Source organism: Oryctolagus cuniculus, chromosome 7, assembly GCF_964237555.1.
Source record: "Oryctolagus cuniculus chromosome 7, mOryCun1.1, whole genome shotgun sequence".
Lineage (NCBI taxonomy): Eukaryota > Metazoa > Chordata > Mammalia > Lagomorpha > Leporidae > Oryctolagus > Oryctolagus cuniculus.
This window is the reverse complement of record NC_091438.1, coordinates 120668801-120686337: the sequence shown is the minus strand read 5'-3', so window position 1 is coordinate 120686337 and position 17537 is coordinate 120668801. Positions and strand designations below refer to the sequence as shown.

Below are 17537 nucleotides of genomic sequence, written 5' to 3'. Positions count from 1 at the left end.
GAAGTCTTTGGGTATGCCAATGTCTTACAGAGTTTCCCCAATGTTCTCTAGTAATTTGATGGTATTGGGTCATAGATTAAAGTCTTTGATCCTTTTAGAGTGGATTTTTGTGTAAAGTGTAAGCTAGGGTTCTAGTTTTATACTTCTGCATACAGAGATCCAGTTTTCCTAAAACCATTTGTTGAAGAGACTGTCCTTCCTCCAGGGATTGATTTTAGCTCCTTTTTCAAAGATTAAATTGGTTGTAGATGTGTGGATTGATTTCTGAAGTTTCTATTCTGTTCCATTGGTTTACACATCTATTTTTAGCCAGTACCAGGCTATTTTGATTATAATTTCCCCGTAGTGTGTCTTGAAATCTTGTATTGTGATTCCACTGGCTTTGTTTTTGTTGTATAAGATTGCTTCAGCTATTTAGGGTCTTCTGTATTTCCCTGTGAATTTTAGCATCAATTTTTCTAGAATTGAGAAGGATCTTGTTGGTACTTTGATTGGAATCTCTTTGAATCTGTAAATTTCTTGTGGTAGTATGAACATTTTGATAATATTCTTCAAATCCATGAACATGAGAGATTTTTATTTTTGTGTGTGTCTTCTATTTCTTTCTTTAATGTTTTGTCAATTTTATCAGAGATCTTTGACATCCTTGGTTAAATTTATTCTAAGGTATTTAATTTTTTCTGTAGCTATTGTGAATGGGATTGATCTTAGAAATTCTTTCTCAGCCATGGCATTTTCTATGTATACAAGGGCTATTGATTTTTGTGTGTTACTTTTATATCCTGCCACCTTACCAAACTTTTTTTTTTAATGAGTTCCAATAGTCTCTTAGTGGGATCTTTTGGATCCCCTATATATAGAATCTTGTCATCTGCAAATAGGGATAGTTTGACTTGCTCCTTTCCAATTTGCATCCCTTTGATTTCCTTTTTTTTCCTAATAGTGCTGGCTAAGCAGGACTGAATTGAATGGCAGTGAGCACAGTGGGCATCTTTGTCTGATTCTGGATCTTAGTGAAAATGCTTCCAACTTTTCCCCATTTGGATGAGCTCAGACACATTCAGGGTGATACGGCCTTAGGCCCAAATTTTTCCCATTCAATGAGATGCTAGCTGTGGGTTTGTCATAAACTATTTTGATTGTGTTGAGGAAGGTTCTGTCTATACCAAATTTGCCTAAGGTTTTCATCATGAAAGTATGCTGTATTTTATGAAATGCTTTCTCTGTACCTATTGAAATAATCATATTATTTTTGTTCTTCAGTTTATTAATGTGATGAATTATATTTATTGATTTGTGAATGTTGAACTATCCCTGCATACCAGGGATAAATCCCTTTTGGTTTCGGTGAATGATTTTCTGATATGTTATTGGATTTGATTGGCTAGTATTTTATTGAGGATTTTTGCACATATGTTAATTAGGGATATTGGTCTATAGTTCTCTTTCTCTATTGTATCTTTTCCAGGTTTGGGTATTAAGGTGATGCTGGCTTCATAGAAGTTTTCTTTTTTAAGATTTATTTTATTTAACTGAAAGACATAGTTACAGAGGGAGGTAGAGAGAAAGGTCTTCCATACACTGGTTTACTCCCCACATGGCCATATTGGCTAGAGGTGAGCCCATCCAATCCAAAGCCAGGAGCTTCCTCCAGGTTTCCCATGTGGGTGCAGGAGCCCAAGGACTTGGGCCATCCTGTGCTGCTTTCCCAGGCACATTAACAGAGAGATGTATCAGAAGTGGAGCAGCTGGGACTTGAACTGGCACCCATTTGGGATGCTGGTGCTGCAGGCCATGGCTTTAACCTACTGCGCTACAGCACTGGCCCTGTAGAAGGGGATTGGCAGGATTCCTTCTCTTTCAATTGTTCTGAATAGCTTGAGGAGAATTGGAGTTAGTTCTTTAAATGTCATGTAGAATTCAGCAGTGAAGCCATCTGGTCCTGAGTTTTCCTTTGTTGGGAAGGTATTTATTACTGATCCAATTTCCATCTTGGTTATGCATCTGTTTAGGTTGTCTGTGTGTTCATGGCTAATTTTGGTAGGTTTGTATATGTTCAGAAATCTATCTATTTCTTCTAGGTTTCCCAATTTGTTGGCATATAGCTCTTTGTAGTAATTTCTGATGATTATTTCTATGATCTGTTGTTACATTCCTTTTTATCACTAATTGTATTGATTTGGGTCTTCTCCCTCCTTTTTTGGTTAGTTGGGCCAGTGGTGTGTCGATTTTGTTTATTTTTTCAAAAAACCTGCTCTCTGTTTTGCTGATCTTTTGTATTTTTTATTTCAACTATGTTTATTTCTTTTCTAATTTTAATTATTTCTTTTCTCCTACTAGTTTTGGGTTTGGTTTGCTGTTTTTCTAGGTCCTTGAGATGCATTGAAAACTCATTTATTTGGTGGCTTCTAATTTCTTGATGTAGGCACCAATTGCTATATACTTTCCACTTAACACTGCTTTTTCTGTATCCCATACATTTTGATAATGTATTGTCTTCATTTGTTTCCAGAGATTTTTTGATTTCTCTTTTGATTTCTTGTATGACTCACTTTTCATTCAGGAGCATGTTGTTCAGTCTTCATGTGTTTGCATATGCTCTAGAGATTCCTGAGTTGCTGATTTCCAGCTTCATTACATTGTGGTCCAAGAAGATGCATGGTATGATTTCGATTTTTTTTTAAATAGCTGAGACTTACTTTATGGCCTAGCACGTGGTCAAGCCTAGAGAAGGTTCCATGTACTGGTGAGAAGAATGTGTATTCTGCATCTGTAGGATGAACATTTCTATAGAATCTGTTAGGTCCATTTGGTCTGTAGTGTCAATTAACTGTTCCTTTCCTGATTTTCTGTGTGGTTAATCTGTCCATTGCTGAAAGTGAAATGTTGAAGTGCCTCATTACAATTGTATTGGCATCTATGACTCTCTTTAGATTCATTGACATTTCTTTTTTTGTTCAACTTTTATTTAATAAATATAAATTTCCAAAGTACAACTTTTGAATTGTAGCAGTTTTTCCCCCCATAACTTCCCTCCCACCCACAGCCATCCCATCTCCCACACCATTCTTCATCATGATTCATTTTCAATTGTCTTTACATACAGAAGATCAATTTAGTATATATTAAGTAAAGATTTCAATAGACTGCACCCACAAAGACACACGATCTATAGAGTACTGCTTGAGTAGTAGTTTTACCATTAATTCTCATAGTACAGCACATTAAGGACGGAGGACCTACATGGGGAGCAGGTGCACAGTGACTCCCATTGTTGATTTAACAATTGACACTCTTATTTATGATGTCGGTAACTACCTGAGGTTCTTGTCATGAGCTGCCAAGGTTATGGAAGCCTCTTAAGTTCACCAACTCCGATCTTATTTAGACAAGGCCATATTCAAAGTGGAAGTTCTCTCCTCTCTTCAGAGAAAAGTACTGACTTAGATGGCCCTTTCTTTCCACTGGGATCTCACTCGCAGAGATTTTTCATTTAGGTCTTTTTTTTTTCCCACAGTGTCTTGGCTTTCCATGCCTACAAAACTCTCATCCAAATGCCTTAAGGGCTGATTCTGAAGCCAGAGTGCTGTTTAGGGCATCTGCCATTCTATGAGTCTGCTGTGTATCCTGCTTCCCATGTAGGATCATTCTCTCCTTTTTAATTCTATCAATTATTTGCAGACACTGGTCTTATTTATGTAATCTCTTTGATACTTAATCCTATCTTTTTGATCAATTATGAACTTAAACTGATCACTTTCACAAGTAAGATGGCATTGGTACATGCCATCTTGATGGGATTGAATTGGAATCCCCTGGCACGTTTCTAGCTCTACCATTAGAGGTAAGTCCAAATGAGCATGTGCCGAACTCTACTTCTCTTCCATCTCTTATTCCCACTCTTATATTTAACAGGGATCACTTTTCAGTTAAATTTAAACACCTAAGAATAATTGTGTGTTAATTAAAGAGTTCAACCAATGGTATTAAGTAGAACAACAACAACAACAAAAAACCACTAAAAGGAATAAAATAGTAAATTGTTCCTCACAGTCAGGACAAGAGCTGATCAAGTCATTTTTTCTCATAGTGTCCATTTTACTTCAACAGGTTTCCTTTTAAGTGCTCAGTTAGTTGTCACCAATCAGGGAGAACATATGATATTTGTCCCTTTGGGACTGGCTTATTTCATTCAGCACAGTGTTTTCCAGATTCCTCCATTTGGTTGCAAATGACCGGATTTCTTTTTTTTTCTTTTTACTGATGTATATATTCCATAATTTCTTTATCCAGTCTTCTATTGATGGGCATTTAGGTTGATTCCATGTCTTAGCTATTGTGAATTGAGCTGCAATAAACATTGAGATGCAAACAGCTCTTTTATTTGCCAATTTAATTTCCTTTGGGTAAATTTCAAGGAGTAAGATGGCTGGGATGTGTGGTAGGGCTATGTATGGTAGGGTAGCGGCACCGACACACCAGGTTCTAGTCCCGGTCGGGGCACCGGATTCTGTCCCGGTTGCCCCTCTTCCACAGCTCTCTGCTGTGGCCAGGGAGTGTAGTGGAGGATGGCCCAAGTGCTTGGGCCCTGCACCCCATGGGAGACCAGGATAAGTACCTGGCTCCTGCCTTCGGATCAGCGCGGTGCGCTGGCCACAGCACGCCGGCCGCGGCAGCCATTGGAGGGTGAAACAGCGGCAAAAGGAAGACCTTTCTCTCTCTCTCTCTCTCTCTCTCTCTCACTGTCCACTCTGCCTGTCAAAAAATAAAAAATAAAAATAAAAAAATGTCTATTGAGGTCCTTGACCCATTTCTTAAGTGGGTTGTTTGTTTTGTTGTTGTGGAGTTTCTTGATCTCTTTGTAGTTTCTGGTTATTAATCCTTTGTCGGTTGCATAATTTGCAAATATTTTTTCCCATTCTGTAGGTTGCCTCTTCACTTTCCTGACTGTTTCTTTTGCAGTACGGAAACATCTCAATTTGATGTAATCCCAATTGTTAATTTTGGCTTTGACTGCCTGTGCCTCTGGGGTCTTTTCAAGAAGTCTTTGCCTGTGCCTATATCTTGCAGGGTTTCTCCAATGTTCTCTAATAATTTGATGGTGTCGGGTCGTAGGTTTAGATCTTTAATCCATGTTGAGCGGATTTTTGTGTAAGGTGTAAGGTAAGAATCTTGCTTTATGCTTCTGCATGTGGAGATCCAGTTTTCCCAGCACTATTTGTTGAATAGACTCCTTGTTCCAGGAATTGGTTTTAGATCCTTGATCAAATATAAGTTGGCTGTAGATGTTTGGATTGATTTCTGGTGTTTCTGTTCTGTTCTATTGGTCTATTCTGTTCTATTGGTCTGTTTCCATGCCAGTACCATGTTGTTTTGATTATAACTGCCCTGTAGTATGTCCTGAAATCTGGTATTGTGATGCCTCTGGCTTTGTTTTTGTTGTACAAGATTGCTGTAGCTATTCGAGGTCTCCTGTACCTCCATATGAATTTCAGAATCATTTTTTCCAGATCTGAGAAGAATGTCTTTGGTATTTTGATTGGTTTCGTATTGAATATATAAATTGCTTTTGGGAGAATGGACATTTTGATAATATTGCTTCTTCAAATCCATGAGCATGGAAGATTTTTCCATTTTTTAGTATTCTCTTCTATTTCTTTCTTTAAAATTTTGTAATTCTCATCGTAGAGATCTTTGATGTCCTTGGTTAAGTTTATTCCAAGGTATTTGATTGTTTTTGTAGCTATTGTGAATGGGATTGATCTTAGCAGTTCTTTCTCAGCCATGGCATTGTGTTGATTTTTATGCATTGATTTTATATCCTGCTACTTTGCCAAACTCTTCTATGAGTTCCAATAGTCTCTTAGTAGAGTTCTTTGGGTCCCCTAAATAAAGAATCATATCATCTGCAAAGAGGGATAGTTTGAGTTCTTCCTTCCCAATTTGTATCCCTTTAATTTCTTTTTCTTGCCTAATGGCTCTGGCTAAAACTTCCAGAACTATATTGAATAGCAGTGTTGAGAGTGGGCATCCCTGTCTGGTACCAGATCTCAGTGGAAACGCTTCCAGCTTTTCCCCATTCAGTAGGGTGCTGGCCGAGGATTTTCATAAATTGCTTTGATTGTATTGAAGCTTGTTCCTTCTGTACCCAATTTGCTTAGAGTTTTCATCATGAAAGGGAGTTGTATTTTATCAAATGCTTTCTCTGCGTCTATTGAGATAATCACATGGTTTTTCTTCTGCAGTTTATTAATGTGGTGTATGACATTGATTTGCAAATGTTGAACCATCCCTGCATACCAGGGATAAATCCCACTTGGTCTGGGTGGATGATCTTTCTGATGTGTTGTTGCATTCTATTGGCCAGAATTTATTAAAGATTTTTGTGGCCGGCGCTGCGGCTCAATTGGCTAATCCTCCGCCTGGGGCGGCGGCACCCCAGGTTCTAGTCCCGGTTGGGGCGCCAGATTCTGTCCCGGTTGCTCCTCTTCCAGTCCAGCTCTCTGCTGTGGCCTGGGAAGACAGTGGAGGATGGCCCAAGTGCTTGGACCCTGCACCCATGTGGGAGACCAGGAAGAAGCACCTGGCTCCTGGCTTCAGATCAGTGCAGCACGCCGGTCGTGGTGGCCACTTGGGAGGGTGAACCAACAGAAAAGGAAGACCTTTCTCTCTGTCTCTCACTGTCTAACTCTGCCTGTAAAAAAAAAAAAAAATTTTTGATCTATGTTCATCAGGGAAATTGGTCTGTAATTCTCTTTCTCTGCTGCATCTTTTTCAGGTTTAGGAATTAAGGTGATGGTTGCTTCATAGAAAGAATTTGGGAGGATTCCCTCTTTTTCGATTAGTTTGAATAGTTTGAGAAGAATTGGAGTTAGTTCTCTTTAAAAGTCTGGTAGATTTCAGCAGTGAATCCATCTGGTCCTGGGCTTTTCTTTGTTCAGAGGGCTTTTATTACTGATTCAATTTCTGACTTGGTTATGGGTCTGTTTAGGTTTTCTATGTCTTGATGGTTCAATTTAGGTAGGTTGTATGTGTCCAGAAATCTATCCATTTCTGATAGATTTCCCTGTTCGCTGGCATACAGCTTTTTGTAGTAATTTCTGATGATTCTTTTTATTTCTGTGGTGTCTGTTGTTACGTTTCCTTTCGCATCTCTGATTTTTTTTTTTTTTTTTTTTTTTTTTTTTTTTTTTGACAGGCAGAGTGGACAGTGAGAGAAAGAGACAGAGAGAAAGGTCTTCCTTTGCCGTTGGTTCACCCTCCAATGGCCGCCGCGGCCGGCGCGCTGCAGCCGGCGCACCGCGCTGATCCGATGGCAGGAGCCAGGAGCCAGGTGCTTTTCCTGGTCTCCCATGGGGTGCAGGGCCCAAGCACCTGGGCCATCCTCCACTGCACTCCCTGGCCACAGCAGAGGGCTGGCCTGGAAGAGGGGCAACCGGGACAGAATCCGGCGCCCTAACCGGGACTAGAACCCGGTGTGCCGGCGCCGCTAGGCGGAGGATTAGCCTAGTGAGCCGCGGCGCCGGCCCTCTGATTTTATTGATTTGGGTCTTTTCTCTCCTTTTTTTAGTCAGTTGGGCCAGTGGTATTTCAATTTTGTTTAGTTTTTCAAAAAACCAACTCTTCATTTTGTTGATCTTTTGAATGTTTTTTTTTTTGGGGGGGGGGATTCAATTCTGTTGATTTCTGCTCTAATTTTAATTCTCTTCTCCTGCTAGTTTTGGGTCTGGTTTGCTGTTGTTTTTCTAGATCCTTGAGATGCATTGATAGCTCATGTGTTTAGTACCTTTCCAATTTCTTGATGTGGGCACCTATTGCTATAAACTTTTTTTGCCCTGCCATTTTTCCAAAGATATTTCTAATATACGCTTTGAACTTCCTGTGATCTTTTACTGAGAGATTTTCTTCCTTTACTTTCTTTCATATTGATGACTGTGTTTCCGTGTGTAACACATCTTTAAGCATCTTTTGCAGGGCTGGACGAGTGGTGACAAATTCTTTCTATTTCTGTTTGCTATGAAAGGTCTTTATTTCACCTTCATTCACACATGAGAGCTTTGCAGGTTATAATAATCTAGGCTGGCAGTTTTTTCTCTTAGTACTTGGGCTATATCTCGCCATTCCCTCTTAGCCTGTAGGGTTTCTGATGAGAAGTCTACTGTGAGTCTGATTGGTGATCCTCTGAGAGTAATCTGACGTTTCTCTCTTGCACATTTTAGAATCTTTTCTTTATGTTTCACTGTGGTGAGTTTGATTACATTGTGTCGTAGTGAGAATCTCTTTCAGTCATGTTTATTGGGGGTTCTATGTGCTTCCTGTACTTGGATGTCTCTTTCCTTCTCTGAACCTGGGAAGTTTTTTGCTAGTATCTCACTAAAAAGGCCTTATAATCCTTTCTCTGTCTCTGAGCCTTCAGTAACTTCTAGAACCCAAATGTTGGGTTTTTAATAGTATCCTGTAGATTCCCAGCAATATTTTTTAGATTTCTAATTTCCTCTTCTTTTCTTTGGCTTGACTATATACTTTCCTGTGCTTTTTTTTTTTTTTTTTTGACAGGCAGAGTTAGACAGTGAGAGAGAGAGAAAGGTCTTCCTTCCATTGGTTCATCCCCCACATGGCCGCTACAGCTGGCGTCCTGTGCCTATCTGAAGCCAGGAGCCAGGTGCTTCCTCCTGGTGTCCCATGCTGGTGCAGGGCCCAAGCCCTTGGGCCATCCTCCACTGCCTTCCCGGGCCACAGCAGAGAGCTGGACTGGAAGAGGAGCAAGCAGATCAGAATTCGGTGCCCCAGCCGGGACTAGAACCCGGGGTGCCAGCACCGCAGGCAGAGGATTAGCCAAGTGAGCTGCGGCTCCGGCCAATGTGCTCTGTCTTCTAAGTCTGATATTCTCTCTTCTGCCTCACTGATTCTGTTTTTAAGGCTCTCAAATGTGTTTTTCATTTGTTCTGTTGAATTCTTCATTTCATTTTGTTTTCTCTTCAATATCTCAATTTCATGTTCTACTAAATTCCTCATTTCATTTTGATTTCTCCTTAAGATTACATTTTCATGAGAGAGATTTTCTGTCCTGTCCTGTATGGATTTCTGTAGTTCATGCATTGGTTTTTGATAACTTCTAAATGTTCTTACCATAGTTTTTTTGAAATTGATATCTTGCATTTCTTCTATCTCATCATCTTCATAATCTTGTTTTAGAGTGTCATGTTCATTTGGGAGCATCATTATGTCTTCCTTGTGTTTGTTGTTTGGCATTGTGGAGATATTCTTGGTGGCTTTTCTCATTATACTATGACTCTGGATTAAGTGGACTGTCTGCTTTTGATGAATCTCTAGAGGCTTGTGGTGGGTGTGGCCAGAGAGCTCTGTTCAGTATTCAGGGTTAAGGGTGTGCCAAAGGTGACACACCCAGGTTTGGCATGGTAAATCAATCTCTCTCTCTCTCTCTCTCTCTCTCTCTCTCTTTTATTCAGAAGGGAAGTAATTCCACTCAGCTGAGCTCTTCTCCTTGATGGCAATCAGTGCCTGAGCGCTAGCCCCAGTGGGTATAATATTTGTCTCTGTCCCAAGGACCACACAAAGGATCTGTGCAGTCCTCAGTGTAAGCTCAGATTCCTCTGCAATGTCTCTCACCGGGTAGCCAAGGCCACCCAAATTTGTGGCATCTCCCACTGAGACAACTCACGTCTCACCCACACCGTGAGTTCTCCCACACACCCTCCCTTTCCAGCGCTGGAGCGGAAACTCTCTCTGCAGCTGGGTTCCTAAGCTGTGGGCGCTCATGCCCTCCACGTAGGTCCACCATGTGGACCTAACTCTTCCCTGAGACTGCAGTATCTTCACTTTTATTAAATTATCTTTTCTGTACTATCAGTGAGCTCCCTCCCTATTCTGCCATCTTGGAGCCCTCCTCCCAGGTGTCCCGTAATTAGATGCATATACATTTACAATAGTGACATCTTCCTGTTAAATTATTCCCTTAATCATTACATAGTGCCTGTCTTTGTCTCTTTTAACAGTTTTTGTGTTAAAGTCTATTTTGTCTGATAATAGAATGGCTACCCCAGCTCTTTTTTGGTTTCTGTTAGCGTGGAATATTTTTTTTCCACCCTTCACTTTCAGTCTGTGTGCAGCTTTGATGGTGAGATGTGTTTCTTGTAGGCAATAAATAGATGAGTTTTATTTTTTAATCCATTCAGCCATTCTTTATCTTTTTAAAAAAAAGATTTATTTATTTATTTGAAAGCCATAGTTGTTACAGAGACTCTCTCTCTCTGCCTCTCTCTCTCTGTCTGTATAACTGTGACTTACAAATAAATAAATCTAAAAAAAAAAAAAAGAGAGAGAGAAAGAGAAGTCTTCCATCCAATGGTTCACTCCCAGAGGTCTTTGCTGGTCATGTCTGTTAGGGGTTTTATGTGATTCCTGTACTTGGATATCTTTTTCTTTCTCCATATTAGGGAGATTAGCAGATGGAGCTATCTGTAAAACTCTGTGTCATGTGATACTGTACATACAGATTTCCCTAGGAGTTACTAAGGTTGAATTGTGTTTCTGTGCTGTAGATTTTCTATGTGACCCTACCTGTGGTTTTTATTTTCAGCCAACATTTTCAGTTTCTTTATTGTTGATACAGTTGTAAATCTCACTCTTGCTTTTGAATTGCATAGCCTCCTGAATTCTTTTGAAGTTTTTATTATTTGAGTGTAATAAGGTTCACTGTCAATCAGCATTGCTCAGTATTGGTTTATTCCATTTTACATTGTGATCCTAAATAAATTTAGTATGCTCTTTTTCTCCATAGGTTTTCTGTGCTTCCTGCTGTAGCCTGAAATGTAAACTGTTATACATGGACAGAAAGGAAGCTAGAGTGTGTGTAATTTGCCATTCAGTGCTGATGAATGGTGAGTATTGAAAAGAGGCTGATTTCACAGTGGAGACTGAACGATAGAATCCCTATGAAAAAAAGTTTTTCCTCAATGCATTTCTCTACAAATTACTCACTTTCTCAAAAGTTGTAACTTTAAAAATATTGAGTTAAGTTTTCATGTTTTGAAAGTATATTAGCATTTCAAAATTCTTGTTCCTAATTTAATGAATGAATACTAAAGCCAGATAAGTTTTTGGAGGTAGAATAGAAGTTCTTTGGGAATCTGATGTTATGTAGCTATTAGCATTCCTATGAAATGATCTGAACTGGGTGGGGTTTGGGAGCTATTGACCTGGATGACAAGATATGTTGCAAATGGGCTGAGATTTTCTTCTCAAGAGAAGCTCTTTCTAGGAAATACCTTAATAATTTAGAGTATATTCTTAATAAACCTTGTTTCATTCATCTTGTTAAAATATGTATTTTAGATTTAGGATCAAGTAGAGTTGCATTTTTCTCAATTATCTCTTTAATCCTACTTTCCTGCTTAGATTTATTATGGGGATGATGGTTTTCAATCTAGTTGTTATGTGGAAAAAGAATATAGCCAGAGGGAAGGTAAATAAATCTTACTTACTGTTCATGTTTTGAGGAGCTAGAAACAAATCCGAGGGCATTTTAGTTAAAAAAGGAAAAACAAAAATACCTGGAGTATTCTTCTAAAGAGATACAATAAAATTGTTCAAGCTATAGTGTTTTCTCCTTGAATGTGTCTTTGTACACAGAACAGTTACTAGTAGACATAAAGTGTTGAATTTGGACACCACTGCTGCTTGTGCCTGGATAGTGTGCCTCCCAGAGGATGGAACTTACTGCTCTGAGATCCCTCCTGCCTTGTCTGTCTGCATTGCTCATAGTGATGTTTTCCTGTTGCTGCCTTATTAACCTATTGCATGTCAGTTAATCTGGTCTGTTCTAATCTCCTATGATCCACCTAATTTCCTCCCATTTCTGAATTCTTATAATTTTGATCAAATATGACTCATTCTCTCTACTCTTAAGGGTCACTGTTTTGATGATAGTTATCTCACTTGATTTGTCAATTGATGGTTTTTATTCTACTACTTTCATTTTTTGAAGCATATCCACAGAGGAGAGCATGTTACTTAATTACAATACTTAACACCTCTTTTATTTGATAAGATCTTCCAACTGGATAGCTATTTATTTTAAGTTGGCATAGCTAAAGATGAAGGAAATGGTAGAGGATTCATATGGAATATTTGCTTTTTATTAAGCTAAGGAGGCCCTTAACAGGGGATCCTAAGGTGATCTACTTTTCCTGGTTTTTCCAGCGTCCTTTCCTCTTGCATGGCTTAGCCTGATCTTTTTCTGAATATTTAATTTGATGTGTTCCCTATCTCTTTTCCTTTTCTCTTCCTCCCCTCTTCCTGCTAGTGCTTTCAAAGGAGCATAGCTTTTGTAAATAGTCCTGTCTTGCAGTTTGGAGGCAATAAATATTCAGAATCTTATAGATCATTCTTTTATATTGAATGATATTTTTAAAAATGCTTAAAAATTGGGTGTTTTCTATTCTGGGCATGTGGTATTACCTGAACTTTGAAAATAAAATTTGATATCATATTTATAGCATTTTCATCCTATTTATTTATTTAAGAGGCAAAGAGAGGGAGACAGAGATACAGATAGATACAGAGATGGAGAAGAGAGAGCAAGACAGAATGATCTCCCATCCACTGTTTTCCCAAATGCCATCAGTGACTGGGAGTGGGCCAGGGCTGAAGCCAGGAGCTGGAAACTCAATCCACGTCTCCCATGTGAGTGGCAAGAACCCAGTCACTTGAGCTTTCAGGGCTGCCTCCCGGAGTCTGCATTGGCAGAAAGCTAGAGTCAAGAGTCAGAGCCAGGAATCAAACCCAAGCGTTCCAATATGGGATGGTGGTATCTTAACTCAAGGCTAAATGCTTGTTCCATCCCATTTTCTTTTAAAGACAATGCCTGATATCTCAGTGTTAGTAAAATTACACAGAATTCTTACTTGTCTGTGATCACATTTATATGGAATTGGCGCATTTTCATGTTCGAATAGGTCCTGTGCTTTTGAGACACACCGAAGATGCGAAATGGTTGTTATTGATAGGTAAAGCAGAATTCACGGAAATGTAGAGATGTGTTCTCCTGAGCTGTAGGCTTTAGAATTTTTAAAATGAGCTTTTATCTCAATTAAAAAGAACCTAGGCTAGAAATGAAACTAAGAATCATACAATGTAGTTATACAATCAGGAGTTTTAGCTCCTGATTTTGACTTTTGATAGAACTTTATAAAATGCATTAACTATTAAACCCAGAAATGCCTAAGTGCTATCGCATTGGAAATCCTTAAAGTTTGATGTTGTTTTACTCCCTCTTGAGGGAATGTGTGATCTCCTTTAAAGAAGCCAGGGTCCTAGTCTTTAACTCAGATTGATCTAGTATCAGTCTGTATCAGAAGATCATATAATTCTTTTCATTATTTTTTAATATCATGTAATTCTTATTTGCTGCAAGTAGTTTACTTAGCTAAGTGGTCTCCTTTATTGAACACAATCACCTATCCTTAATACCTTCACTAGCTGGAAGAGAGAAATATTGTGAGTGTTAATGAGCAGGAGCTACTTTATTTATCCAATATTGTGGAGGTCTTGATGTCCATATTTTGCAATCCATTCACATTGATTGTGTCTGTATTTGCTTTAGCTCAAGCCTGGGAGAACATGATGAGTGCCTCAAGCCAGAGCCCTAACCCTAACAATCCTGCTGAATACTGTTCTACTATCCCTCCCTTGCAGCAAGCTCAGGCCTCAGGAGCCCTGAGCTCTCCACCTCCCACTGTGATGGTACCTGTGGGAGTATTAAAGCACCCTGGAGCAGAAGGTAGGGGATCATGTGCTATTCTCTCTCTTTTTCCTCACCAAGTTCCTCTGAAAAGGTGCTGATGTGACTTTGCAGCACAAGTCTTTTAAACACTGCAGATAAGGCCCTTTGGGTGGTTGTTAAAGTGAAAAAACAAGGTGAGAAATGTGTCAATACTATTTCTGGGCAAGTAAAAACTAATACTGTGTTAGCCTGATACTTTGGAGGCACCTCTGGAAAATATGCCAATCTCCTCTCCAGTTTAAGAATGGAGCATTTATACTGCTTGTACTTGAAAAGAGGTGCAGGATTTGAAGTCACCCTGTAAAATCCTAGCCTCATGCTTACCCTAATGTTCTTTGTAGAGGTCTAGTAAGCGATGGAAACTAGAGTTCTTCCTTCTGACCAGCCTGCTGTAGTTTTGCTTTTTGGAATATGCATTGCCATTTTCTCTTTTCATTTTTAATCCATCCATTGTAAAAATATGAAAATATTGTATTGGGATATAGACCTTTAAGTCCAGAACTTTAATTCTGATATATAGTATGACAGGTAGAAAATGATGGCGTAAACTTACTTTGGCTTACTATATAACTTAACATTTATGATATTGTCAGATGAAAGGTACTTTATACATTTAGGAGATTATGTATAGTAAAAATGACAATTATATATTTCCTTAAAATGATCTTATCACAAAGTTTTCTTGATAATTAAAACTCAATCTTCCTTAGTTAACTATGTATCTTTTCATCTAGTAATATCCCCTACCCCTTGCTAAATGGCCCTTTTCCCCTTTTAAAGATCGAAGACTTTTATTGACATTATCATACTCTTCCCATTTCCCAATCTTTTCAGATCATCCCTTGGTCATACTCCTTGTAGTTTTGGGAGTTCAGGCTTGCTCTCTTAAAATCTTTATTCTCTTTACTTCATTTATCATTTTTGTTGTTCTTCCCCAGTCTCTGTTTTGACTGTTTGAATTGATTTTCAAAATTGGATTTAAAGAAAACATTTCATCAGACTCAGTTTTCCAGCTTTTTCCTAGTCCTTTTACTAAAATGAAAACTGCTTTTGCACTGCCGGATCAGTCTTTCACTTCTTCAGTTATACTTTTGCCAAAGATCTGGTCAGTTTACTTCCCAGGTTCTTAATGTATCTGTGCCAGCTCTTCCTTTATTAATTTATAATTCTTCAACATTCTTCAGGGCATCTTTTGCCCTTTAACAGTAAGTACCATATTACTTTTCCAGATGTTTAGTTTCTGTGGAAACTTCATACTGTTAGGATATGTGGATTTCTAGGGCTATTTTTTTTTTGCCTGCTATGATTTATTTCCTGGGTACTTACAGGACAGATCATATGACCTAATTATAGATGTGTTTAAGAACTCCTAATAGTATCTTAAAGCAACATGTTTTAAATATTTGCATCTGAGTCATAGATGTAAAGAACATATTTAAATTGTGTTTTTTATTATAACCATTTTTATGTAGTTATAGTTCTAATTTCTAGTTTTAAGATGCTAAATAGTGATTTCTTTGTACATCTGGAGTTGGTGACCTTCTCTTCATTCACCTTAGAAACCCTATCACTGTCACATTGATGCCTATTTTATTTTTCTGGCCCCTCAAGTGGCTCAGCCCAGAGAGCAAAGGAGAGTTTGGTTTGCTGATGGGATCTTGCCCAATGGAGAAGTTGCTGATGCAGCCAAATTAACAATGAATGGAACTTCCTCTGCAGGAACCCTGGCTGTGTCACATGACCCAGTCAAGCCAGTAACTACCAGTCCTCTACCACCAGAGGTAAGAAAAACAAAACAGCAATTAGCAGTGATACTTGCTTTATTCAGTGTTGTGTTGCCTGCCTCTGTCTTTCCTTTCACTAAGTTGAGTGACTCTTGTGGAACCCTGTGGGTTTTGATCAGTTTTAGTACATTGGTGCACCTGTCTTTGTGTGCATATGTGTGTGTGTGTAGCAGTAAGAAACATGTGGCAAAATCAGCTGTTCTTGTTTGCTGTGTATTTAGAAGTTTTCTAGGAGAAAGATTCTCATGGATGCTGTTCTTAGACGAGCTCAGACTGTTTCTGTAGCAAGAGGCTGGGCTATAGGACATCCTGACCTCCTGATAAACTGGTTTTAAATCATGTTCCCCAGATTCTTTGGTGACCTCTTAGAGTACCACAGTGAGGAAAGGTGGGGCAATATGAAGATGGCCGAGTGCCCCTCTGTTCCTTCTCTTCAACCTGAGCCTCTCTAGTTCTTTTCTGTTTTAGCTATTATACTTCCATTTTAGATTTTAGAAAGGGATTCCAAGCCTGCAGAGATACTGACAACCACTGGTTTAATTGATGAAAGGCCCAGATAATTTATCTAAGGGAACTACACATAGTATGCTGTCATTTTTACCATGTTTCTTTTTTAAAAAAGAAAAGATTTATTTATTTATTTGAAAGTCAGAATTACACAGAAAGAGAGGAGAGGCAGAGAGACAGGTCTTCCATCCAATGATTCACTCCCCAATTGGCCACAATGGCCAGAGATGCACTAATCCGAAGCCAGGAGCCTCCTCTGGGTCTCCCACACAGGTGCAGAGGCCCAAGGACTTGGGCAGTCTTCCACTGCTCTCCCAGGCCCCAGCAGAGAGCTGGATCAGAAGTAGAGCAGCTGGGTCTTGAACCGGCATCCATATGGGATGCCAGTGCTTCAGGCCAGGACATCAACCCACTGCACCACAGTGCCAACCCCTACCATGTTTCTATGGAAATACCAGTCACCATTTTGTAGTTAAGGGGATCCTCTTTCCTTGGGGCCTAAGTTTTAACAGGGGACAAATAACTACTTTTTTTTTTTTTTTTTTTTTTTTTTTTAGAGTCAGTGAAGAGGCAGAGCCACCCATAATCGCAATTTGAAAGTATACACACAAAATCCTTTTACGAAGTGGGTGCTTTTCTTTCACTGCTTGTCTCCTTGAATTTGGAGGTCAAGGTTATGTTAGGCCATTAATTCTAATTAAGTTTATAAGTTCACTTTTAAAACAAAATCGGAGAATAAATGTTTCCGTGAAGTTTGTTATTTTTTGAGACATTTTAGGTTCATAGCAAAATAGAGAGGAAAGTACCCCTTCTGCCTACACATGCATAGCTTCTCCCATTATCAAGTCTCCTACTAGAGTAATGCAGTTTTGCAGTTGCTGAATCGATTTTGATACATCATAATCAGCTCAAACCCACAGCTTACATTAAGGTTGAAAGAAATGGTTTTTTTTGTTTGTTTGTTTGCTTGTTTTTTGTTTTTTAAGATTGATTTTATTTATTTGAAAGAGTTAGGGAGAGGCAGAAAGAGAAAGATCTTCTGTCCACTGGTTCACTCCCCAAATGGCCACAGCAGCCCAGGGCTGTGTCAGACCGAAGTCAGGAGCCAGGAACTTCTTTCCAGTCTCCCCACATGGGTGCAGGGGCCCAGGGAGTTGGGGCATCTTCTGTTGCTTTCCCAGGCACATTAGCATGAAGCTGGATAAGTGGAGCAGCCGAAACTTGAACCTGCGCCCATATGGAATGCTGGTGTTGCAGGCAGAGACTTTACCTGCTGTGCTACAATGCCGGCTTCTGGATAAAGTTTTTACAACTAGAGTTTTTCATAGAATTTTTAGTTACTGATTGTTTATACAAGGATACTTCCAAGGAAAAAGTGGAATTAAAATATTATTTTGGTAGAAAAAATTTTAAGATCAATGCATAGTTCTTCATAATATGCA

General features: G+C 39.1%; 1 protein-coding gene across 7 annotated transcripts in view; it reads left to right on the top strand.

The window, feature by feature from the left end:
• ZFYVE9 (zinc finger FYVE-type containing 9) overlaps window positions 1-17537 on the top strand; it is a 210229-nt gene that overhangs the window by 113220 nt on the left and 79472 nt on the right. For 5 of the 7 annotated variants that reach the window (XR_011390704.1, XM_051857769.2, XM_051857768.2 and 2 more), the window contains exons 5-7: window positions 10802-10901; window positions 13625-13801; window positions 15416-15585. Coding sequence is in view for 6 of the 7 variants with exons in the window: in XM_051857769.2 (XP_051713729.1) it covers window positions 10802-10901; window positions 13625-13801; window positions 15416-15585 (447 nt within the window). In the remaining variant the exon portion in view is untranslated. The remainder of the gene's footprint in view (window positions 1-10801; window positions 10902-13624; window positions 13802-15415; window positions 15586-17537) is intronic. The other 2 variants (XM_070078506.1, XM_051857767.2) reach the window with 1 other exon arrangement.